The sequence below is a fragment of the Trematomus bernacchii genome, unplaced genomic scaffold (assembly GCF_902827165.1).
Source record: "Trematomus bernacchii unplaced genomic scaffold, fTreBer1.1, whole genome shotgun sequence".
In the NCBI taxonomy this organism is placed as follows: Eukaryota; Metazoa; Chordata; class Actinopteri; order Perciformes; family Nototheniidae; genus Trematomus; species Trematomus bernacchii.
This window is the reverse complement of record NW_022987722.1, coordinates 22,206-45,891: the sequence shown is the minus strand read 5'-3', so window position 1 is coordinate 45,891 and position 23,686 is coordinate 22,206. Positions and strand designations below refer to the sequence as shown.

Below are 23,686 nucleotides of genomic sequence, written 5' to 3'. Positions count from 1 at the left end.
CATCGATTAACGGTTGGTCTAATTTTTCAACGTTTAAAATAATTTAAACAATTGTTTTTTAAGGCTAAGGTTTCTTTATTTACATTTTTACAGATGATTGTTGCTAGTAAATCGGCGTTTCTCTCATGTTTTGGATGTGCCTCGCAGCCAATCAGGCACTCGTGTGAAATATAAAACTGTATTTTTATTTATTTATTTAAATGTTTGTATTGCTTTATATGTCCACCACTCAAATGTTTTGTATACAAAATCAATTATGTAATTGAATAAAATAAAAATAAAAGGTTATAATAGCTTTTTTTTTGAGGAGTTAGTTTTATCACCAGTAGTGGGCGGTAATGCAACGCACCGCCTCTAAAACCAAAGAAGAAGACGGGTTGTTTTTGGTTCAAATCCACAAGCGGGACAACAAAGCTCTGTAAAAGTGAATAAAGATGGAGTTTCATGGCAGTCTTTTAATCGCCCGTGCAGATGAGATGTGTGCAGAAGACGGACACACACATAGGATGACTCTCCACTGTCTGCAGTGCAACACCGTGCTGGGGGACTCCCTCAGTGTGTGTGGGGAGTGTGTGGACTCGATCGTGTGTTTGAGTAAGTTCACTATCTATCTATACAGTTAAAATCAGAGCGGGGAGAAGTACTCATATCTGGTACTTGAGTCAAAGTAGAAGCACTCAGATCTTGTACAAAAGTAGAAGTACTCAGATCTTGTACTTGAGTCAAAGTAGAAGTACTAAGGTCTTTTTTGGTATTTTAATGTATTAGTGTTGCTTTACAAACCTGTCCATGTGTGTTTTGCAGGTTTACTGTGCTCTCCCTGTAATATAATATTAATCCACATTTGTCTGCTCCTGAACCTTCAGGAGTGACCGATGACGTGGTGGTCAGTGATGCCATGAAGTCAGGACATAAAGGGAAAATGGCGAGGTGGTGAGTACATAAAAAAACCTGGATGACCTATCTTCCCGTTTCCTGTATGTTTTCACAGCTGTTTGTTTGCTTTCAGCATCTCCAGCTCTCTGAAATGCCGAGGCTGCGGCTCCGCTGTGGGTTCAGTGATCCACTCCGCTCCCCCCTCTCTCGCTGCTGTTCGCTCCATGTTCCTGCTCCAAAAAAAGAACATCAGCTGGTGAGCATATTGACTTCTGTGTTTACCGCTGTCTCAAATAAACACCTGTTGTCCATTGCATGCTCTGCGTTTTTAAAGATCAGGTTAGAGACGAAACACAGACAATTTCTGCTCAATTGTGTTTTGGACATTACATAAGGGATAGGGCTGCACGGTTATGGCCAAAATCATTATTTGCTTTCACTTCCATGTTGTGCAACTATTTGCATTAGAATCAGACCTAAAATAGGGCTGTTGTTTACCTGAATTTTGCTGTGTTTACTTTACTACCTTTACTTCAGGAACACACATTTAAAGCATGCATTTCACGGTCGATAATGTACATTTAATTGTGGGGATGCCAAAATCATGATCTTGGTTTATATTTGAGTAAACATGCATAAGTGACTGATTTCACTTGCTCATTCAAAACTCTCCTCTCCTGTCTTTCCTCTGCAGTTACATCCTGAATCGCCGCTCGATGGTGAAAGCCTCCACTCTTACATTCGACATGAAGCCCCTCAGAGAGAGCATGAATGAGGTGAGAGTCAAAATGTTTTTCTGCATGTAAAATCCCAGTACTTAAAGGTGGGGTAGGTAATTCACTTCAGAAACACTTTTTGTTATATTCCATGGAATGCTCTTAACATCCCGATAGCAATGAATACATTAAATGCTTTGACAATAAATACATTAAAAAATGTCATCTGTGGCGCTGTAAAAAGCACGACCAATTATCTGAGCCGGCCCGGCTAAAATAACTGGATGGCCTACCTGCCTGTCAGCCTTCCATCTCGTGCACAAACTTATCTCGTGCCCTCATTGGTCATGTCACGTGTGCGTTCGTGTGTGTTGGAGGAGGGGCTCTGTAAGGAAGTCTGAAGGAAGGGGCAGATTTTCGGCTGCGTACTTTCAAATTCTAGCGCACTCGAGCTGGTTTCTCCATTCTTACCTACCCTACCTTTAACCTCAGCCTAGACCAGAGGTTGTATAGGTTATATACTTGCAAGATGTGGTAACTTGAAACTGGTAAATGTCTTTTAAAAAGGACTTAAAAGTGACATGTCCGTATACAATTTTTATACGTTGAAGAGTATGTTGTTAAAAAGGTTAATTGAGGTTTAAAGCTGAGTGTTTTTTGTTTGTCACGCCATCAATGTTTTAAGGTGCAGCAAAGGACTGTTGTGTAAAGGAAATCCAGGCTAGAAAAGCAAGTGTCTTCTACTGATAACACAAATCTGTTTTATCGCAGACGCAGCAGCTGTTTGAAGCGCAGTTGGATCAGATCTCAAACATTAAGAGCAGACTGGCCGACAGGAGTGTTTCTGTCAGCTAGAGGTCGCAGGCTGGGGTTCATGTTTGCTTTTCAATCTGTTCTCCGATATCTTCCCCTCAGCCTTGCTCACTCATTTAATGAATCTCTGCAGATCATAGATTGTGTATGCTGCAGATGCATTGTGGGTATTGTAGTTCAACAATCACACATTCCTTCTGTCTGATATTTTAATCTCTTTTAATCTGTTTGGGACTGCACATACAATACATATATGCATTTGCATCGAAGATTTCATTAATTGTATATCATCCTAGATTGTGTACATGCTTTTTCCTATTTCACAAATGTTCACTTTCTTTCAAATCTACTTGTTCCGATGTGTGCTATAGATAGCATCTGTCTTATGTTTGTCTGTATCTTTGTTGTATGTTCTGTTCTGTAAATAAAGGTAATAAAAACACCATCACTTTCATTTCTTTAAAGGGGTTTATCACACAGCATGCAATGTAATCATTAATCAGGGTTTGTACGGGTGCTGGAAATCCTTGAAAATGCTTGAAATTTCATGTGGTGTTTTCAAGGTTTGAAAAGTGTAGTCAATGCAAAGACCCAGATCCGTGCCTGGCAACACGAAGGAAGTGAAAATGTTAAATTCATATCACCTGCGTATTTGTGCAGCGTGACACATTTCAACTTGAGTGTAGAGTTTGTGACGCTCTGTTACAAAAACCTGTCAGTGTTGAGATTGTGCTCCTGTGGTCTCTGACGGTCTGACGGGAATCAGAGAGGAGAACAGAGCTCTACAGCAGCTCATATTAAATCAGGGTTATTAATGTTCCTGTTTAAACCAGAGACTGTCTGTGACGACCCCTGCCTTGTTGTCTCCTGTGGTGTGCATGGCCCTTTAATGTTTCTCCTCTGCTTGTGACGCCCTGATTGGGGACACCTGACGCCCTGATTAAGGACACCTGACGGCTGGCGGAGGATAAAGAGGCCGGAGGCAGAGTCTCGATCTCTCTCTCCCGCAGAGGACCTGACCGCGGAGCAGCCACGTCGCTTAGCCTTTTTGCCTGTCCTTTGTGTTAGTTTTTTTTGGTTTACGTTAAACTTTTGTTAATAAATATATTTTTCATATATGTTCTCGTCCTTCCCTCGCTTTTTGTTATGGCCAAGAGCCAGGCCATGACAGATGGGGGCTCGTCCACTTCTTTTATCTGTGATACAGCAACGGATAGGTAAGATTTGTGTTGGGAGTTGGTGCGCGGGTATAAAGTTTGTTGGGAGCGCGTTTGCAGTGCGGCCGGTTTCTTTGTTTCGGCTCGTTGTGGGAAGGACATTAGATTTCAGATCGTTGTTTGGGGACATATTTGATTACTTTGTGAGGCTTTGATTTGTTTGGTATTATATTTCGGGAGAGTGGTTGCTAGTTGTTCTTAGCCGTGGTCAGCTGTTTGTTTTGTTGTTTTTTCTCCTTTTTCTCTCGGGGTTTGTTGGTGCGTTGCAGGTGGAGCAGTGCGGAGCGGTGCGGAGTTTTCCCTGGCAGGTTAAGCGGCGGTTCCCTTGGGATTGTTGAGCGGGGTGTGTAGTGTTGCGGAGAAAGTGGTTGAAGCTTCGGCTTGGGAGCATGGCCGTGGTCACAGTAGTGTTGCTAGCTTGCTAGTCGCTTTGCTGGGCCAGCGGTCTCCGGTGCATAAATACCCACCACAAGTAACTGCATGAAGACTAGGGAGGAGATTAGTCAGTGGGATGGTGAGTTAGTGGGGAAACTCCAATCAGAACATTAGTGTTGTTCCACTTTGGACGCATCACGCATAATAAGCATAATACGTTTTTGTGTTTTTTTTTCCTTTTTTTTTCTCATCTCTCGGTTTAAATGTCCGGTGTTGTGTTCCGGTGAGGGGTCGTTGTAAATTAATATGGCTGACGTAGAGGCATTTATTGAAGCTCCGTCTCAGGAGTTGCTTGGCACTTTTTCAAGGGAGCAGCTGCTCTTAATTGCTGAGCATTTCGCTGTGTCTATTGTCGGGGATAGAAGGGTGAAAGACAACATAAAAGACTATAGTGTCGACGTTAAGGGAGACGGGAGTTTTTGCTGCAAAGGAAGAGGGGGTTTTGTTAAAACCTCGTTTTCAGGCAAGTGTACTTTCTTTTTGTAATAGTCCTTTATGCTATATAGTTGACCGCAGGTCAAGGAGAGTAATAAGGTATCCGTAGACCTTTGTATGGGGCATCTTTATTTACTTAGCAAGTCTTCAGCCATGATACATACATGCAGTGGCGGCCGGTCCATAGGGGCGCTAGGGGCGCCGCCCCACCTCTTCCCATATTGAAAAAAAATAAAAATAATAATTAAAATTAAAATAAAAAAAAAAAAATATGTTTAAAAAAAAATATATGTTTTTATTTTTATTTTTAATGAACAAGGTAAATATTATATAATTGGTATCAGTAAAATGTATAATCTACAATAAAATCTCGTTTAAAATTGTGTTACGATGTCTAAAGTTACTGATAAGTCACATGTTTCCTGCCTGGCCTTGCCCATGCACCTTCTCTCGTCTGGGCGCTAAGAGAGGAGCCTTCAACCAGTGCAGCATCAGCCACTAGCAGCTGACTGTTGCTATCTGTAACGTGTAAACTATGCCGCGAAAATATAATTTCAGCCAATCAGCGTCGTCAAAGATGACGGTCACCAGGCGCCAATGTCAGCGCCCAGTGCAGTCTGTGAGTAGTTTGGACAGTGACTCGTATCCGGTTGACGCAGTAGTTGATGAGGATGGCTTCGTGTGCAGGTGGAGTCTCCGGACCTCGGTCCCCGGCTAATTCTGTTCAAGAGCTAATCTCCAATCCTTTCGAAAGGAGAAGTTTGGCAGATAAATTGTTGCTTAAAGACCTTGCACCGGACCAACCCGATTTGAATATATCGCAGCAATCTCGTGAAAAAGACAACATTTATACACGAGGCTTCACAAGTAGCTGGTACACAAGAAAGGCTTGGCTAGCTGGATGCAAACAGGTAAATGCTGTCTTTTGTTTCCCATGCTTGGATATCACTTTATATGTAGAGAGGAGGTTTCCCATGGTTGTTAGAAGTTTATTAATAAGTGGGCATTTATCACAGAAGTGATTGTTCTGTCTCCACGTTTGTTGCATTGTCTGTGATGTATTTTCCAACGGTTATAGCTCCTGTTCTGTCCCAGCAACACTACACGGTTTGCAGCTCCACCACATTTTTGGTTTATCTTCGGTGTCGCTTAAAATCTGCTTCCCATCGGACTAAAACCTCCACGTAATCTGAAGACAGATACTTGAAGTTATTTAAACCTTTTGCAAACTTTATGTTCTTTCTTGCTCTAGCCTTGCCAGTTACATTGTACATAACACATATATTATCATTATGCTAACTGGTTGTTCGTGTTAGACGATGTAGCTTTTTCATTTCTGAGTTATTGCTATATGTAAATAAGCCTGTTTGTAAATAATCCTCAGAGAAACAAAGAAAAAACACAATTTATGACATTTTGTGCTGTGGTTATTTTTTTTAAATTGCATTTATTCACAGTTCAGTTTGAAATGCTGTAGTGACTTGTATTGAACCACTTAAATATTTATAATTAATGCTACTGAAAAGATGCTATTAATTTTATATCTCACATGCAGTTCACTGTAAAGCTACTTGGTGAAGGTGTTGGTTCATAAAACATGAACAGTTTTAAGAAAGAAAAAAACAGACCAGTTCTGAGAACACAAATTCCTGGTAAAGTAGTAGATGTTGAGGTTGATAAATAATATTTTCCACACTGAAGATTATGGAGGTATTGATCAGTCTTCTCATATTTTTAAGCCTCGATTTCTCCTTTCCCCCCCCCTCTAACATCACCAGAAGTCATCATTTAAGGGGTCATTTCTCGAAAACAATTTCCGGGGGGAAACCCCCCGGACCCCCCGGGTAGGTCACTTACGGTACGTCAAGAGCCCCACCAAAAAAAAAGACCACCGGCCGCCACTGCATACATGCGTTCAAGATGCGGGCTTGCATACACCCAGTATCACTCCGCAGCCGCACCACATCAGTAACGTCCTGATGGTATATGTGCGCGGCACTATATACTAGTGATGACGAGATGAAGCCTCATGAAGCTTTGAAGCTTTCCAGCAAATCGGTTCGCTAAAAGGTTCATCTCATGAAGCTTCATCATGGGCTTAATGTGCTCACAAGACCCCCTGTTGGTGAACAGGTGTAAAACAGCCACATATTATTTGTAATCTTTGACATACTAAAAATACTGGAAATAATGATACAAAAAGGTAAAAGATGTCAAATGTATTTGTCATCCTGTATGAACAGAATTTTACACCAGTAAGTGTTTTAAAATGACTGTATATAATAATAAAAACAGTGTCAATATAGTATCTTGTTACATCTATACATAAATAAATGTAAATGTCTGCTGCCTTCTATAAAGACAAAAGAAGCAATATATGTTCGAAAACTGGAAAAGAACAAGGGTTTAACTTGCCAGAGGGCAGTGAATATGCTTGTGTAACTTGCAGAGGCCAGTGAATGTGCTTGTGTGACTTTGCAGAGGCCAGTGAATGTGCTTGTGTGACTTTGCAGAGGCCAGTGAAAATGCTTGTGATACATGGAACAATTTTATTGGTTTTTGTTTAAAAACAATATTTTTTCCACACTTTTCGGGCTTAGGCGATTTCTTTTCTTGGACACAACTTCTCCTGCCTTTGAAAATACCCTTTCACACGGGACTGAGGAAGCAGGTGTGCACAAGAAAGTGACAGCAAGTGTATATAAGTTTGGATACACATGTCTTTGTGTCTGCCAGTAGTTCAGAGGGTCCTCCAAGCGTCCGATATTTGGTTCAGCCAGGTACCGCTGGACTTCAACAGTTGCGTCAGCTGTTGGATTCTTGGTCTTTCTGGACAGCTTTACAGTCCGATCCAATTTTTGCCAGAGTTTGTTTCCTGAAAAGTATACACGGAGAGTGTCAGTGGATGTTGTAGTAATTACTTCAAATTGATTTAAAATTAATAAAATTACCTGGGATTTCTTGTTCAGGTTGAGATGTGGATAGATTTTCTTCTGGCTGCACATCTTCAGGTGTTCGGATCAGTGCACCACATTCAGCCACAAGCCTTTTTGTGGCTTCTGCAGCTTTTGAAGGGCTAAAAAACCCGATCAATTTGAACCTAGGGTCCAGTAGTGTTGCCAATGACATTATGCTCATTGATTGGAGTGTGTGGAGCCTCTCTCTTAGCTGCCTTAATAGGTGTTCTCCCATTTCTTTTGCCACTGCTTCTGCAGTTTTTGCCATCTCCTCTTGAAGCATTTGCTCCAGCATTTTGAGGAGGGGCACAACCTTGGACCCGGATACATTTTTCTCCTCAGACAGCTCAATGGTGGCATCATTGAATCCGGACAGCAGAGAGAGGCACCCACTTATGGTGGTGAACTCGGCAGAGGTCAGTGTGGTGATGTCAGTGTTCAAGCTGGCTAATGACGCACCAACTGGCTCTCTGAGGTCCACCAGACGTTGCAGCATGTGATATGTGCTGTTCCAGCGGGTCTCCACCTCTTGCAGGAGCTTCAGTGTGGGCCTTCCCATTTGCCTTTGCACCGATACAAGCTTCTCCTTTAACACACAATTAAAGATTTATTTAATTGTCAAAGTAGCAGTAACAAACATAGCATTATGATTATTATTAATTATTAACCAATTTAAGAAAGGTCAAAGCACATACCTTAGCAAGGGTGCTGCTCCTGAAAAATCCCACCAGTTTTCTTGACTTGGCCTGGATATCACTCAGCACAGGGGTCATGTCAAGAGATTTTTTGACAATCAAATTCAGTGTATGTGCAATGCATATTGCATGACGTAGCTTTAAGTGTTTGCCACAGGAGATCATATTGGCTGCACCATCCGTCACAAGGCAAGTGACCTTGTCTGTGATTCCCCATTCCTCCATGAGGGAGGTTTTCACTCTGGCCAGGTTTTCAGCAGTGTGTGTTTGGGGAAATTGTTGGACCCCTAACAACACAGAATTAAGACGTGTGTTGTCGTCAACAAAGTGGCAGGTTACAGCCAGATAGGCATCCATATTGATGGAGGTCCACATGTCAGAGGTCAAGCTCACTGCAACCACCTTCTGCATGTCAGCTATGGCCTTGCTCCTTTCTAGAGCATACTTGGCCTCCACCATAGCCTTAACAGCCTAAAAGAGGGGATGGTTAATTCACTGGTTAATTGTCAAATGCCATGAAAAAATAAACAATTTTGCTCTATACATGAAGTCTTACACACCTGTCGCTTGGGGATGACATAGTTTGGATCCAATAAGGCCACAAATGCCCTGAATCCCACATCCTCCACAACACTGAATGGCTGTGTATCCTTCACAATCAGGTTGACCAAGGCCTCATCCAGATCCTGTTTTCTGGTAGGCCTGGTACCTGGGGGGGGTAAGCTGTGTTAAGAATGAGTATCTTGTAACTTTCTTTTATTTGCATGATAAAGTGAAGTTAACATGGTTAAATTATAGTATATTATTCCAAAATATTAAATGACAAACCTTGAGCAGGTCCACCTGCATCACCTGCATGTCCCTCCTTCATCTCATGCATGGCACGATAATGCCTTAGCATGGATGAAGTATTGTTACTGTACCCCAGTTCCCTGGAGCACAATAAACACTTCACCTTTGAATGAAATAGAAAAAGTAAAAAAATGAACCATACAAAATCTAACATAATACATTGTTGTAATAAACCATGTATGCAAACCTTACCTTATTGTGTGAAATCTGATCAAAGTATTCCCACATAGGGGAAGTCTTTCTCTTCTTAGCTGGCTCCATTCTAACTTTGCAAGTAGCAAAAATATCGTACAACCAAAACTGGCAAAACGACAAGTGTTTTCCTCTCACAAGGATCACACATCTTGAATCGAATCCCATGGCTTTTTATCTGTCAGAAGCTCGCGCCAAGATCTGAATCGCTTCCTGAAGCAGTCACGTGGTATCGACAAACGAGGCTTCGTTTGTCATCGATGACGTCACTGGCCCCCAAATGATACAAGCCTCGACACAGGCTTCACAGAAAGCTTCGGCGATTACTCGACACACGCTCCGAAGCCTCGGCTTCATCTCGTCATCACTACTATATACTACATCCTCCTTTCTTACAATGAAAGTTGCATATAACATTTGCTGTAGTAAACATTCTATAACGGTCTCAATATTAACATTGTTCACTTGTTAACATAAGAATATATGGAATTATATTTTGTATGAGCATTAACATGTCAACTTAGAATCAGTGTATATCACTCCAACATCCTCATATAAACATGAATCCTGTATATAAACAACACACCTTACTCTTCTCTTTTTTCTTTTTCTTTTTAGCAAATAGAGTAAGGATTTTAACGTATTAACTGTCTTATCACAACCTTTAGCCTGAGCCAATTAGGAAATCTTTGTATCTCTCAGGTGGTCGAATAAGTCGGCCACATCTGGTTCTTCTTGTGCTCTGCGGTGATGACATTTCACATTCAACAGTCTCTGATGTGTCTGCATCTGGCATGCATAGTTGATTGTCTTCAGGTAAGTCAGGTTCTGGGTCCATTTGGGCGTCGTGTGCTGTTTTCCTCAGATTTCTCCTGTTGCGCCTGTAGTGCTGACCTGAAGATGTGACAACATCATAGGAACGTGGCTCATCTCTCTGTGCAGTGACCAAAGCTGGACGCCAACCCTGTTCAGTTTCCATGTGAACAGTACTTCCTGGTTGCAGCTCAGGAAGCGGCCTCGTTCCTCTGTCATAATACTGCTGCTGCCTCCTCTGTAGATTCTCGAGTCGAGTGAACATCCTTAGGCACCGCAGGTTGAAGCACCACGGTGGAGCTCGGTAAGGTGCTCCTTAGCACTCTCCCCATGAGCGTTTGTGCGGGTGAGTATTGCATGCCTGTTACAGGTGTGTTTCTCAGGATGAGCAGGGCAAGATGAGGGTCTGTGTTCGTTAGTTGTGCTTTTTTAAGAACATGTTTAACAGTTTGTACGGTCCTTTCAGCCAGGCCATTGGACTGTGCATAGCCTGGGCTGGAATGAGTGAGTTTTATGCCCCATGATTCTGCAAAGTTCCTCATTTCTTGACTCGCGAATGGGACATGGTCACACACTATCTCTTTTGGTATTCCTATCCTGGAGAAGACTGATTTCATTTTCTTAATGACAGTGTGTGAAGTCTTGTCATTAATGTTAAGCACTTCAGGATATTTTGACAGGTAGTCGACCATCAATAGGAATGATTGTCCTTTTATTTCAAAGATGTCAGCCCCTATTTTGAGCCAAGGAAGCTCAGGAATGTCGTGTGATATCAGAGGCTCCCTCTGGTTTCTGGGCTGGAACTGCTGACATGTCCCACAATTCTCGACCATTTGTTCTATCTCTCTTGACATACCTGACCAGTACCAGTGCTTTTGTCCGCTGCATTCCTTGATGAGCCACATGTAATGTTTGCAGCATTTCACTTCTCATCGGGCTCGGGAGGATTATCCTGTCACCTGCAAACATTATCTCATCTATTACTGACAGAGTATGTCTGATAGGCCAGTATTGAACCAGTTTAGTGTGTACTTGTTTTCTGTGTTGTGGCCAGCCCTGTCTGTGTGTTTCCTGAAGCAGCTGTAGTATTTCATCATTAGCTGTTCCGCTTTTGCAGCATCTCAGTGCTCAAAGCATCTGTTGGCTCCAGAGCATAGACAACTTTCTCATCTGTGATGTCATCAACTGTTGAATGTTCATCATGTGTGACAGCTTGTGAGAGTGTGTCTGCAATCAGTAGGTCTTTACCTGGTGTGTAGATGACATTCAAGTCATATCGCTGCAGCTGGAGGAGCATCCGTTGGAGTCTGGAAGGAGCTGCTCCAAGCGGCTTTCTCAGAATGCTTTCCAGAGGTTTGTGGTCTGACTGCACATCCACTTTCAATCCGTACACATACTGATGGAACCTCTTAACAGAGAAGACAATTGCTAACAGTTCCTTTTCTATTTGAACATAGTTCTTTTCTGTTTGTGTTAGTGCTCTTGATGCATAGGCAATTGGGTGGCCCTCGTGCATTAGACATGCCCCCAAACCATCTTTGGATGCATCTGCCTGTATGATGAGCTGTTTCTTTGGGTCAAAATAACTGAGTACAGGAGCTGTAATGAGAGCATCTTTCAGTTTTTTGACTGCTTCATCATGTTCGTGCTGCCACAGCCACACACTGTCTTTTCTCAACAACTGTCTCAGTGGTGCTGATATGGTGGCCTCACCTGGGATGTACTGAGCTAGGTATTTTACCATGCCCAGCAATCGCTGTAGTCCTGTTTTGTCAGTTGGTGTTGGCATGCCTGTGATAGCCTTGATCTTAGCGTTGTCTGCTTTAACACCCTCTGAAATGACAGTATGGCCCATGTAGTTGACACTGCTCACCTTGTACTGTATCTTGTCTTTGTTGAACTTTACATTAGCCTCCTTTGCTCTGGCTATCTCTTTCTGTAATATCTCATCGTGTTCTTTCTCTGACGATGCAGCAATTATCATGTCATCTGCAATGATGTGGATCCCTTGTATATCTCCAAATGTCTCACAGTTGCATTGCTGGAAAACCTCACTTGCTGACTTGATCCCAAATGGAAGACGTTTAAAGCGGTATCTCCCCCATGGTGTGTTAAATGTGCACAGTAGGGATGACTCTTTATCTAGCTTTATTTGCCAATATCCATCTTTTTCATCCAGCACTGTGAAAAGTTTCTTACCAGCTAGTTTGCACAGAACTTCATCGGTCGTTGGAATGGAGTAGTGCTGCCTGAGTATAGCTTTGTTTAAGTCACTGGGATCCAAGCAAACCCGTAACTTTTTTTCTGTCTTTTTTTGTCTGTGATCACCAGGCTATTAACCCATGGTGTAGGCTCAGTTACCTGTACAATAACATCAGCTTGTAACAAGTCATCGAGAGTGTCTCTCAGTCTGTCCATTACTGCCAGTGGTATTTTCCTACAGCCATGTATGACAGGTGTCGCCTTGGGGTCAGTGTGGATGTGATATTCTCCAGCAAACTCACCTAAACCCTCAAAGACAGTTGGGTGCTGAGCTATGAGCTCCTCTTTTGTTGTGGGATGTTTCACTTCTATTGAGTCAATGTCCACTCTTTTCACCAGGCGCAGTTCTTCACATGCCTCGTTTCCTAATATGGGAATGGATGAGTGCCTGGAAACATAAAATGTCAGACTTGCCTGTGTTTTGGGAGTGGAGCATTTGAGTGTTGCCACCCCTTCCGGCTTCAATCTCATCCCTCCATATGCCACCAGCACTGTCTTTGTAGGCTGTAGTTTGAGGTGTGTTCTTCTTTCACGTCTGGCTTTTCGGGTCATCGCTGTGAATACTTCCAGTGGCAGGACGTTGGCCTTTGCTCCTGTGTCCAACTTAAACTTGACACACATGCAGTCAACATTTACATTAGAATGCCACGACTTGTCAGCTTTAGACTTCAGCTGATCAATGTTCACTGTCCCAATATATAGGGTGTCTATTTCCGGAGAAACATCATGTACTGTCTTGTGATGTTGGGCTTCACATTTTTGCATAGTGATTCCGTTTTCCACAATTATGGCAGGATACTCCATATGCTGGACACTGTCTTGGCTGGTGTGATTTATCACATTGTTTGCATGTTTCATGTCTTTGTCTTGTGTACGTTGTATAGGCGGTGTGCGTGTCTTTTGTCCTTGTCGACTATTCTTGTGCACTGCAAGTACAGACATCTCCTGGGCTGCTGCATTCATAGCTAGCATTTGAACTTTGGCCGTCTCAGCAGCTCTGCAGGTGTCTATGGCCCTTTCTAATGTGAGATTAGGTTCTCTTAAAAGTCTCTCTTTCAGTCTCTGGTCATTCATACTAAACACAATCTTGTCTCTGATCATGTCATTTTCTGTGGTATAAAATTCACAATCCTTGCTCTTTTGCTTGAGCTCAGTCACATATTTCTCAATCGTGGTGTTACCTGACATAGGATGTGCCCAAAACTGATGTCTCTCAAACACCGTGTTCTTCTTCGGCAGACAATAGGCTCTGAATGCTGCTAGAATATCATTAACAGTCTGTTCATCTTCTTCTTCACCTTCATCTTCACCGTGTGCGATGTCTAGCGTGTTGTAAACTTCAAGAGCCTCCTCTCCTAGTGCATGCAGCAGTATGGCCACTTTAATCTTCCTGTCCTTACCGTCTGCACCACTCGCGGTCATGTAGATTTGGAAGCGTTGTTCCCATCGTCGCCAGTTTTCTCCCAAGTTGCCAGTGAGTACCAGTGGAGATGGTAATTCGAATCGATCCATCTCTCTCTTTTTTCTTTCTTCCAAAATAAATATTGCGACTCCCGTTCTCTGGGGACCGCACCTGTTAGCTAGGCTTTAGGCTAACAAAACTTTCATCTGTTTACCTCCGGCAAAATGACGAACTGGACCGACTTCTGACACCATGCAATAGTCCTTTATGCTATATAGTTGACCGCCGGTCATGGAGAGTAATAAGATATCCGTAGACCTTTGTATGAGGCATCTTTATTTACTTAGCAAGTCTTCAGCCATGATACATACATGCGTTCAAGATGCGGGCTTGCATACACCCAGTATCACTCCGCAGCCGCACCACATCAGTAACGTCCTGATGGTATATGTGCGCGGCACTATATACTACAGAGCAGCAGAGGGAAATGTTGTTGTTGCAGCAGGAACACGAAAAAATAAAGTGGGAAAAGGAAATCACAGTGGAGCGGATGCGACAAGAATGTGAGAAAGCCATGATAGAGTGGGAGGGACATCGTCTGGCTATTCTCAGAGATGGCGCGTTGTCCGGTGAGGGGCAGGGTGAACAGGTGCCCAGGTCTCCTCATCACTTTGATGTTAATAACCTGCGCTTGCTGCCTCACTTTAATGAAGGTGATCCCGACACGTTTTTTGTTGTTTGAACGTGTAGCTAGGGCTAGAGATTGGCCTGATGCGGATTGCGCTCTGATGCTTCAGTGTGTTCTCACAGGACGAGCGCAGTCTGCATATTCCTCTTTATGTCTGGAAGATAGCTCTAGCTATAGTAAAATAAAATCAGCGGTGCTTAGAGCATATGAACTGGTGCCAGAGGCCTATCAACAGCGTTTTAGGTCCTTTGAGCAAAAACAAGATCAAACATGTGGAGATGGCGAGGGATTTGTCTGTTCATTTTAAGCGTTGGTTTACTGCTCTTGACGTCACTACTTTTGACGATTTGGATCGAGCGTCGAGGAGGCTCTCTGGAGGAGCTATAACCGAGGATACACTGATGGGTCCTCCACGGCTCCTTCGTGGATGCATTTCCGGGAACAGAGATGTTCAGATTGTGTCAGACTCTCAATGTTTGAATTAGTTGATTAGTTGAATTAAGAGCGTGATAAAGGATCTCTACTTTTAGGTATCTTATACTTAAAATCCAACATTTAGATTTGACTAAATATTTGTATTGTTATAGGGGGCACCGGTAACCGGGAACCGGTTCTCCTGACATGTTCTGTTCATGTTTCAGTAAAAACAAGGCCCCATTGATCATCTACTCTGAGACGATTCCAGGGATGCCTGACTTGAGTTTCTAGCACCAGGGAAAGTGGACAAAAGTGCCCCAAATCAGCATCCTGGCGCAGTTCCACTACAGCGCGGAGCTCGCTTTAAGCGTGCCGTGTCGTGCCGTGCTCGTTTTTGGTTGCGCTTCCACTAGGCCTAGTTCCGGCCCGGCCCGGCCCGGCCTGGCCCGGCCAGGGGCCACTTTTTCACGTCTTTTCTGGCCCGAATTTTTCTATATTGAGAAAACATTTCTCTCTGACACACTTAAAAAATAAAGAGCTGTTTGAACATTAAAGCATGTAAACATGTCACAGTAGAGGCACAAAATACACATTTTAAACTGAAAATGAGCATAATAAGACTCCTTTTTAAGATTGAAAAAAAATGGATCACCAGAATTAATTGTTCTCACTTGCCTTATGATGTATGTTTTGAAAACAACAAGGGGCTTTTAAGAACACATGAGGATTGCGTCTGGCTCTAGTATCTGATATATTTTTATTCTATTTATTTTTATTTTCTCCTTATAGCTTTGTGAAGCACCTTGAGGTGACGTTGTTTTTAAAGTGTGCTATATAAATCAAATGTATTATTATTATTAGTATAACATGTTCCTTTTCTTTTGTTTCTCCCTCTCTCAGAGCCGCAACGGACAGGTCCAGGTTCTCAACACAAAGCAGGCCCAAAGGAGAAGTCTGAAAGTAAGAAAGTGTCTATATTTAGTCCCACATATGGATAACACAAGTTTATTCGCAACAAATTCTACCTTTTTATGAAAGTTATAATATTCCGTTTTTTTTTAAGGAGGTGTTGATTCAACTTAACGTCATTTTGGATGTGGTAGTTTTGGTGCTATTGAACTCTTAATGTGTCCTACTGAGACCTGTTATTAATATTTTGTCCACCCCATTTATATCAATGAGAGAAAACGTGTGTGATGTGCTTGTACTTGTTTGTTGTTCAGTGTAAGAAGTATGTTTTAATTGTGCATGTTGATTTGCAATTGAATAAGACTTAAAGGGATAGTTTTGAAGTGAAGGCAAGTTTTATTTCTCTATAGTAACATACAGTAGATGGCTGTTGGCACGTCCCCAGCTTCGAGACAGACACGTTTTATTTATTTTTTAGATGGCTAAAATAGATTTCGCTGCTGCCACTGTCCACAGCAGTTCAATATACTGTATGTTTCTTCAGACTGGGGTGTTCTGACCTTTTTCTCCTGCACCTTTTATACAAACCCTGTTTCAAAACATCAGAAATATCCCTTTGACAGCTCTTCAGAATGATTACTGCAGTTAAATAACAAATGTACTATCTTTTTTTATCTTCAGAACCAAAACCTCTCAAAGCTGCAAAAGACAATATTGGACAAAAGAATGAAGAACGCTCAACAGAAAACCTCTTGGATTTAGGTGGGATAATCCAACCCAGAAGCAGTACTCCACCTTATTTTAATAAACCAGGTAGAAGCCATTCAATAAAAGAGTACTCTACTGATTTACTATGACAACATATTTTGGAGTAAGAAAAACTCAAATCGATTCAGCTGTACTAGATGATTTTATTCTACAAATGTTCTCAACCTTCTACCTAAATTGCAAACAGGAAATTAGCCAGTCTGCCTTCTTTTTTAAACGTGTCCACCTATGCATTCACTAGTCGTCCTCAACACCTGTGAACAGACCTAAATGGTAATCGTTGGAGATGCCATTTTTTAAGATGCTCTTTTCAATTGTTTTCTTTTGTTCCCTTAGCCTGAAGACAAATTAATTTGTTGTCTTCTGTTGCAGAAATGTCGGACATTCCACCAAGCATAACATCTGCTGAAAAAAGAACCGAACTTTTGAAATGTAAGTGTATGATTGTAGGAGGCATCATCCCCTATTATAGTATTAACAAAGTTTGTCGTGAAAATGTTGATTTTTTGTCCCTACCAGATGGTACAGTTCTCACTTTGGATCCAAAGACGGCCCACAAACGCATCGCTCTGAGTGAGGGCTTCACTAAGGCCTCGGTGTCAGATGAACACACAGACTATCCCGACTGCCCTGAACGCTTCTCGGTCTGCTCCCAGGTGCTCGCTCGTCAGAGTTTCTCTCGAGGCCGCCACTACTGGGAAGTGCGACTGAGCTGCAACAACTTCATTGGCGTAGGCTTGGCTTACAGAAGCATTGACCGCAAAGGTCCCACCAGTCGACTGGGCCGCAACGACCAGTCCTGGTGTATCGAGTGGTTCAACGTCAAGCTGTCCGCTTGGCACAACAGCAATGAGACCGTGCTGGTCAATCCCAATCCAAAGCGCGTAGGCGTGCTGTTGGATTGTGACGAGGGCACTGCTACGTTCTATAACGTGGCAGACGGGGCGTATCCCTTCCACACCTTTGTGTTCCCCTTTGCCCAAGCTGTGTCCAGCTTTCTGGATTTTCTCAAGTGGCTCGTCCATTTCTGTGTGCAAGCTTCAGGCATGAGGAGCATATGCACAGAATTGGCATGCGGGCACACTCGTAATACACAGCCTTTTCTTCTAAATACACTCATAATAATGGAATATAATACACTGCTTTGTTCACTTATTAAGACAAATAGCAATAACTGTATTGCATTGTTTTCTTATGCGCAGTTACTTCATACTGTCTTTGTCTTTTTTGTCCTGCATTTATTGTGGCCCCCCCCAGTCAAATTGGTCTAGAACCACCACTGGTACGCATTCAAACACTTTTTTTTTTACCAGCTGTTCTGTATACTTGCAGGTGCAACTATGTGGCTTTTATCCTGGATAAAGTGTTTAAGTCATGGATGTTTAAAGTTTAACTTCATATTTGTCTAATATTATAGTTTACTTTTCATTCAGGAAGTATGACCCTGCGCTGTCAGTATGCTTCTCCATGTTTGTGATTGGTCAAATGTTGCTAACCCCGCCCCTTTTGAGTTAACGAGTTGATAACCAGCGTTGTAGGACCGTTTAGCGAGAGCGTGTTTGTTTTGGATCAGGTAAACCGGGTAACTCAAACATATCCAGGTTATGTTGAACCGGCTTCGTAGTACAGGCCTCTGGTCTCACACTTCACAAACAGGGATCAAATTCCTGCTTTATGCAGATGATTTAATCCTGTTAAGCCCGACAAAAGAAAGACTTCAACAGAGTTTAAACATAGAAACATTTTGACAATGTACTGACTGAATGCTCACAACCTGGCCATAGAAACAGGCAGGTACAAAAAAACATGGCTGTCAGAAGAGGAGCGATCATCATGCCAACAGTGTGAAGGAACTGCTGTGGAAACAGAGCAGCACTTCCTCACACAATGCCAAACATTTGAACCTGTACAGAAATAATTCTTCCCAAAACCTAAGCATCCTCAAATATTTAAAAATGAAAAACTAAAGATATTATTCAAAGAAAGCTGCATTCATTTGTCTCTGCCTGCCACAGTATGAGGGAATCGGACTGACCTGCTACACCAGGTCTCACATCTTTTTTTACATTTTATTTTTGTATTATATGAATTGAATGAATGTGTGTTCCTTGTACAAATAAAAATTAAATGTTCTTGCTTATGTTCAAAATTTAGCAGTTTGTTTTTATGTATGTATTTGTGTATAGATGTTGCAACTGCACAGAGCTTTAGCAATACTGTATGTAACTATGGTAATGCTAATAAAGTGTAATATATATATATAATGTGAAGTGCTTTGAGCATTTGGGAGAGCGCTCTAATAAATGTTATTATTAGAATAAAGCTATTGAATTGAATGAGAGAGAGCCTGCTTCCTTATTTGAGTAATGCTGCCTTCAAGTGCTTCTCCTACATTCGCCTCACCGAGATCACAAATAAGACTGTTTGTGTGTATTCTAGTAACTATCAGGTTAAAAATACAATGAAAACAAACTTGTAGTTTTAGCTTTTGATATTCTATAAATTATGGGGGTATGTTCAGCTTGTGTGTTGTTTAGATTAGAAAAAAAATAATTAAACTGTGTGATATTTTCATGCCTTTTCCAATTCAGGGCCGACATAAATAGAAGCCTAAAACGTTTGCATGGGGTGAATATATAATACACTTTTTTAGACGAAACAATAATTGCTGATCTTAATTCAAACGTTTCTGGACGTTCAATAGAACGAAAATTAAAAACAGTTATTTTAGATGACACAGCTAACGTGTAGGATCGGAATATTTCGAGCCATGCCTGAATGCACCTCTGCCCAGCGTTTGCTCGCGCCAGAAAGAAATTTAAACCGCCGCTGTGTCTCCGCCCCCTCAGAAAATTATAAATATAGGCAGCTCCTTTCCTCCTTTCACTACAACCGTCAACAACCGATTCTTTAGTCTCGGAAAGAAGCAGGGGGAAAATCCTACAAAAATGGTGAGTACTGACGAACAAAACAATTATATAAATAATAAAACTACCGGTAATTAGATTTTTTGCGGTTAAAATCCCGTGTATGTGCCTAAATTGAGGTAGCTTTAGTCCAAACAGTTGACGCAGTTCAAATCATAACGGTTGAAATTGGCCGTTAAAACGTAACTTCCATCGCTTTAAACTACAGTCAAAGATACTGAATCGACATCTGGGCAATTTTTTTCTTCAGTTTAATAGGAATGAAAGCATACAGTATAAAACGGTTTGCGAAAAACTGTTTTCCCATCTTTGTGGGTTTGGAAGACATTACTGTAAGCCGGCGAGCTAGAAGACTCCATCAGATAACGAGTCTGTCCAGGAACGTTACAGAAAGGCAGGGCTTTGCAGTAGGGAGGAGAGATGTTGCTCGTTTTGGGAGGCCGGACAGGAACACGTGACTCAGCACAAAGTTTCTAGGGTTAGGGTTTATAACCTGTCAGCGCCCAAAACACAATTTAAAAGGGAATGATTTTTAGGGAAATATTGTCCAATAAATCGGCCATATTGTAATGTACCCCTCCCTCCCAATTTTTTTTAATGTATCCCTGTATCTAATAGTGTGTAGATAGTGTTGGTAATTGGTTAATTTAATTGCGACAAATCACAATTTTAGAGTTGAATCCAGTTGTGTTTTATTTGTCAAATTGACACATGGAAACGGTTTGTATTAACATACGTTGTAGTACTTGTATAAGGAGGTCAGTGATTGCACTGTATAAACTGACATGGAATGTATCTGTTCAAATTCAAAAATGTAATCTGCTCTTTAATAAAATAACTGTTTGTCTCTCCTCCACAGCGTGAGTGTATCTCTATGCATCTCGGCCAGGCCGGAGTCCAGATGGGCAATGCCTGCTGGGAGCTCTACTGCCTGGAGCACGGCATCCAGCCTGACGGTCAGATGCCGAGTGACAAGACCATCGGAGGAGGAGACGACTCCTTCAACACCTTCTTCAGCGAGACTGGAGCCGGCAAACACGTCCCCAGAGTCGTCTTTGTGGACCTGGAGCCCACTGTCATCGGTAAGGATACACATATTTTTATTTAAACGTGTAATAATATTTTTGAAGAAGACGGGTAGGACAGACGGATAAATAGATGCTTATTGAACCCAAATTGGGAAATTATTTTGTTGCCGCAGCAGTGTGTTCAGGCATTGAAATATATAAATAATAAAATAAAATCAATAAACAGCTAATATAATATCTACAGTAGAATAGACGTGTATCTAAAATATTCTGGATTATTCTGGTTCAATACCCATGACTGTACCCGTGTTGTTCCTCAGATGAAGTCCGTACAGGAACCTACCGCCAGCTCTTCCACCCCGAGCAGCTGATCACCGGAAAGGAGGACGCAGCCAACAACTACGCCCGCGGTCACTACACCATCGGCAAGGAGATCATCGACCTGGTTCTTGACAGGACTCGCAAACTGGTGAGCTCTTCATCTCATTTACATGTTGCAAGTGAAGCCTTTAAAATAAAAAAATATTTCGATTGATGGCAAAACATTTAAAACCATTATTCCTTATTTCCAGGCTGACCAGTGCACAGGGCTCCAGGGTTTCCTGATCTTCCACTCCTTTGGAGGAGGAACCGGCTCTGGCTTCACCTCCCTGCTGATGGAGCGTCTCTCTGTTGACTACGGCAAGAAGTCCAAGCTTGAGTTTGCGGTTTACCCCGCCCCCCAGGTGTCCACCGCTGTGGTGGAGCCCTACAACTCCATCCTGACCACCCACACCACTCTGGAGCACTCCGACTGTGCCTTTATGGTGGACAATGAGGCCATCTACGACATCTGCCGCAGGAACCTGGACATCGAGCGCCCCACCTACACCAACCTCAACAGGCTGATTGCACAGATCGTCTCCTCCATCACCGCCTCCCTGCGCTTCGATGGTGCCTTGAATGTGGATCTGACTGAGTTCCAGACCAACTTGGTGCCCTACCCTCGTATCCACTTCCCTCTGGCCACCTACGCCCCAGTTATCTCCGCAGAGAAGGCCTACCACGAGCAGCTGTCGGTCGCTGACATCACCAACGCCTGTTTCGAGCCGGCCAACCAGTTGGTGAAATGCGACCCCCGCCACGGCAAGTACATGGCCTGCTGCCTCCTGTACCGTGGTGATGTGGTGCCCAAAGATGTCAACTCTGCCATCGCCACCATCAAAACCAAACGCACCATCCAGTTTGTGGACTGGTGTCCCACTGGCTTCAAGGTGGGCATCAACTACCAGCCCCCCACCGTGGTTCCTGGAGGAGACCTGGCCAAGGTGCAGAGGGCCGTGTGCATGCTGAGCAACACCACCGCCATCGCAGAGGCCTGGGCTCGCCTGGACCACAAGTTCGACCTGATGTACGCCAAGAGGGCCTTCGTCCACTGGTACGTTGGAGAGGGGATGGAGGAGGGAGAGTTCTCTGAGGCCAGAGAGGATATGGCCGCCCTGGAGAAGGATTATGAGGAGGTGGGCACCGACAGCGTGGGGGACGAAGGAGAAGAAGGGGAGGAGTACTAAGCCACTGAAACATCTGTGGTGAAGACTCTGACCCTCCAGAGCCTGGACGACCATCTCTTAAGCTTGGCTTCAGTTATTTTGGCGCGTGACTCAAGATTTTAAACTCTTAACGAGGAAGGACACCGTAATGTTGCATCTGGTGGCTTAAAACAAATGTTAATCTTTCTATTTTCTTTTGAGTCATTCCAAATGTTGGTTAACTGCATTGTTCTGACAGGCATTGATGATGGATGCAGGCCGGGGAGGCAACCTGTACACTGACTAAACCATTTCAATAAAGTGCACTTGTGTTCCGACATGACATCTGCCTCTTCCATTAAATGACTTTATATCAAGGTGAATGTGACTTCCCTATCTGGTACAGAAAATAACACATGATCATTTCAATATATTTTTCAATGATGATGAGAAAAATGTTTTTAAAAAGGACCATTCAATCGAATTTTCAAATGTTATGGCTTGTGAGATCCGAGTCAAAATAATTACAATTACTGAGTTAAACCTCAACTAAACAGACACACATCTGCTTTAAGGAAGTTAGTGCATACTCATGCCTAAAATTAAATGTTCCTATATGACACAATGCAAATGTACTTGCTATTCGCTTTGCCATTACTAATTTCATGAAATATAATTTGACTATAAATAAAATACAGACAGCCGAGATAAATACTCTTAAAGTTTGTGGCTCGTACTTTTAGTGCACATGTTTAAACTAAAATAGCTATTTATCTGCTTGCTTTGATCAGTATCTCCTTCAGGCTTTATGCTGACCTCTTTACTGCAGTGTTACCTTGATCAGCTTTGAAATGATAAATTAAACGCAGACCCCACTGAGCTCAGATCTGTCACTTATTGATGCACAGAAGACTTTGTGTCCTAACCTCTCATATTTTATTATCATTTGTGAAGATACTCTCCTGAGATCATGAGATTGTTAACAAGCTATAAAACCCAGTGATGAGAAAATTGACAAAATGTATTTGGGAGATGTGTGGCGCAGTGGGCTAGTGCGTTGGTGTTCGGATCAGGGGAGCGCAGGTTCAAACCCCACTGCAGTCAGCATGTCGTTGTGTCCCTGGGCAAGACACTTCACCCCAAATTGCTCCTATGGGGATTGTCCACAGTATTGAGTATGTAAGTCGCTTTGGATAAAAGCGTCTAACAAGTAACATGTAATGTTTTTCCTCTCCGAGAACACACATTCAACTATGATCGCAGGCGTGTTCTCTGAGGAAAGAAAGTTGAAAACATAGGATTTTATGGAGAAAATACTCCTGTTCAAATGTAATGATTAAGACATCTACTGTACGCTCAACGGGCACTACTTTTTGTTAACATAACTGAAATATATTCCCAGTGGTGTACTCTACAGTCAGTGTGTAACACAACACATCCCTTGGTTAACACACTGCACCTCCTTGATAAGCACTCAACATTTAAGCTTTAATTCCTCCACAAAGCAGGTGGGTGCAATGCCTTACATAACACAAATACCTCAGGATTAAACCAGGAGTGTTTAGTGGTGCTAGGAATAGTTTTCAGTTTGTTTTTTAAGTAATATCTTTTTGCACAAACAGGTAAGTTCAGGTTTCACTTTACAATGAATGTAGATTTATGAACAGAGAGAGTCCACAGCACCTGAGGCCTGTACTACGAAGCCGGATTTTCGCTTAGCGAGCTAACTTCAGGGTAAACTCTGGGTTTCCGGTCCTACGACGCTGGTTCACTTCT

The 23,686-nt window shown here is 42.5% G+C and overlaps 2 protein-coding genes across 3 annotated transcripts; both read left to right on the top strand.

Moving 5' to 3' along the window:
* Positions 1 to 356: 356 nt before the first annotated feature.
* oip5 (opa interacting protein 5) lies at positions 357 to 2,850 on the top strand. Of its 2 annotated transcripts, XM_034144347.1 has the most exons (6): positions 357 to 594; positions 867 to 933; positions 1,010 to 1,132; positions 1,571 to 1,652; positions 2,364 to 2,409; positions 2,455 to 2,850. In XM_034144347.1, exons 1-6 carry the CDS (start codon positions 435 to 437, stop codon positions 2,523 to 2,525), a joined length of 549 nt encoding a protein of 182 aa, XP_034000238.1. In that variant the 5' UTR covers positions 357 to 434; the 3' UTR covers positions 2,526 to 2,850. The 2 variants fall into 2 exon arrangements, with proteins under 2 accessions (XP_034000238.1, XP_034000239.1); XM_034144348.1 differs by having other exon boundaries at positions 2,364 to 2,850.
* Positions 2,851 to 19,162: 16,312 nt separating this feature from the next.
* On the top strand, positions 19,163 to 22,084 carry LOC117493768 (tubulin alpha chain-like). The gene is made up of 4 exons (XM_034144350.1): positions 19,163 to 19,398; positions 20,234 to 20,456; positions 20,723 to 20,871; positions 20,975 to 22,084. The coding sequence occupies exons 1-4, from the start codon at positions 19,396 to 19,398 to the stop codon at positions 21,950 to 21,952; spliced, it is 1,353 nt and encodes a 450-aa protein (XP_034000241.1). The 5' UTR covers positions 19,163 to 19,395; the 3' UTR covers positions 21,953 to 22,084.
* The last annotated feature ends 1,602 nt before the right edge of the window (positions 22,085 to 23,686 follow it).

Bases quoted from the DNA above. Each gene is read 5' to 3' on its own strand.
- LOC117493768 (XM_034144350.1), top strand. The intron at 20,457-20,722 runs GTAAGGATACAC...GTTGTTCCTCAG, and splicing joins CCTGGAGCCCACTGTCATCG to ATGAAGTCCGTACAGGAACC. The intron at 20,872-20,974 runs GTGAGCTCTTCA...CCTTATTTCCAG, and splicing joins TTGACAGGACTCGCAAACTG to GCTGACCAGTGCACAGGGCT.
- oip5 (XM_034144347.1), top strand. From the start codon at position 435: ATGGAGTTTCATGGCAGTCTTTTAATCGCCCGTGCAGATGAGATGTGT. The intron at 1,653-2,363 runs GTGAGAGTCAAA...GTTTTATCGCAG, and splicing joins TCAGAGAGAGCATGAATGAG to ACGCAGCAGCTGTTTGAAGC. The intron at 2,410-2,454 runs AGAGCAGACTGG...GCTAGAGGTCGC, and splicing joins GGATCAGATCTCAAACATTA to AGGCTGGGGTTCATGTTTGC.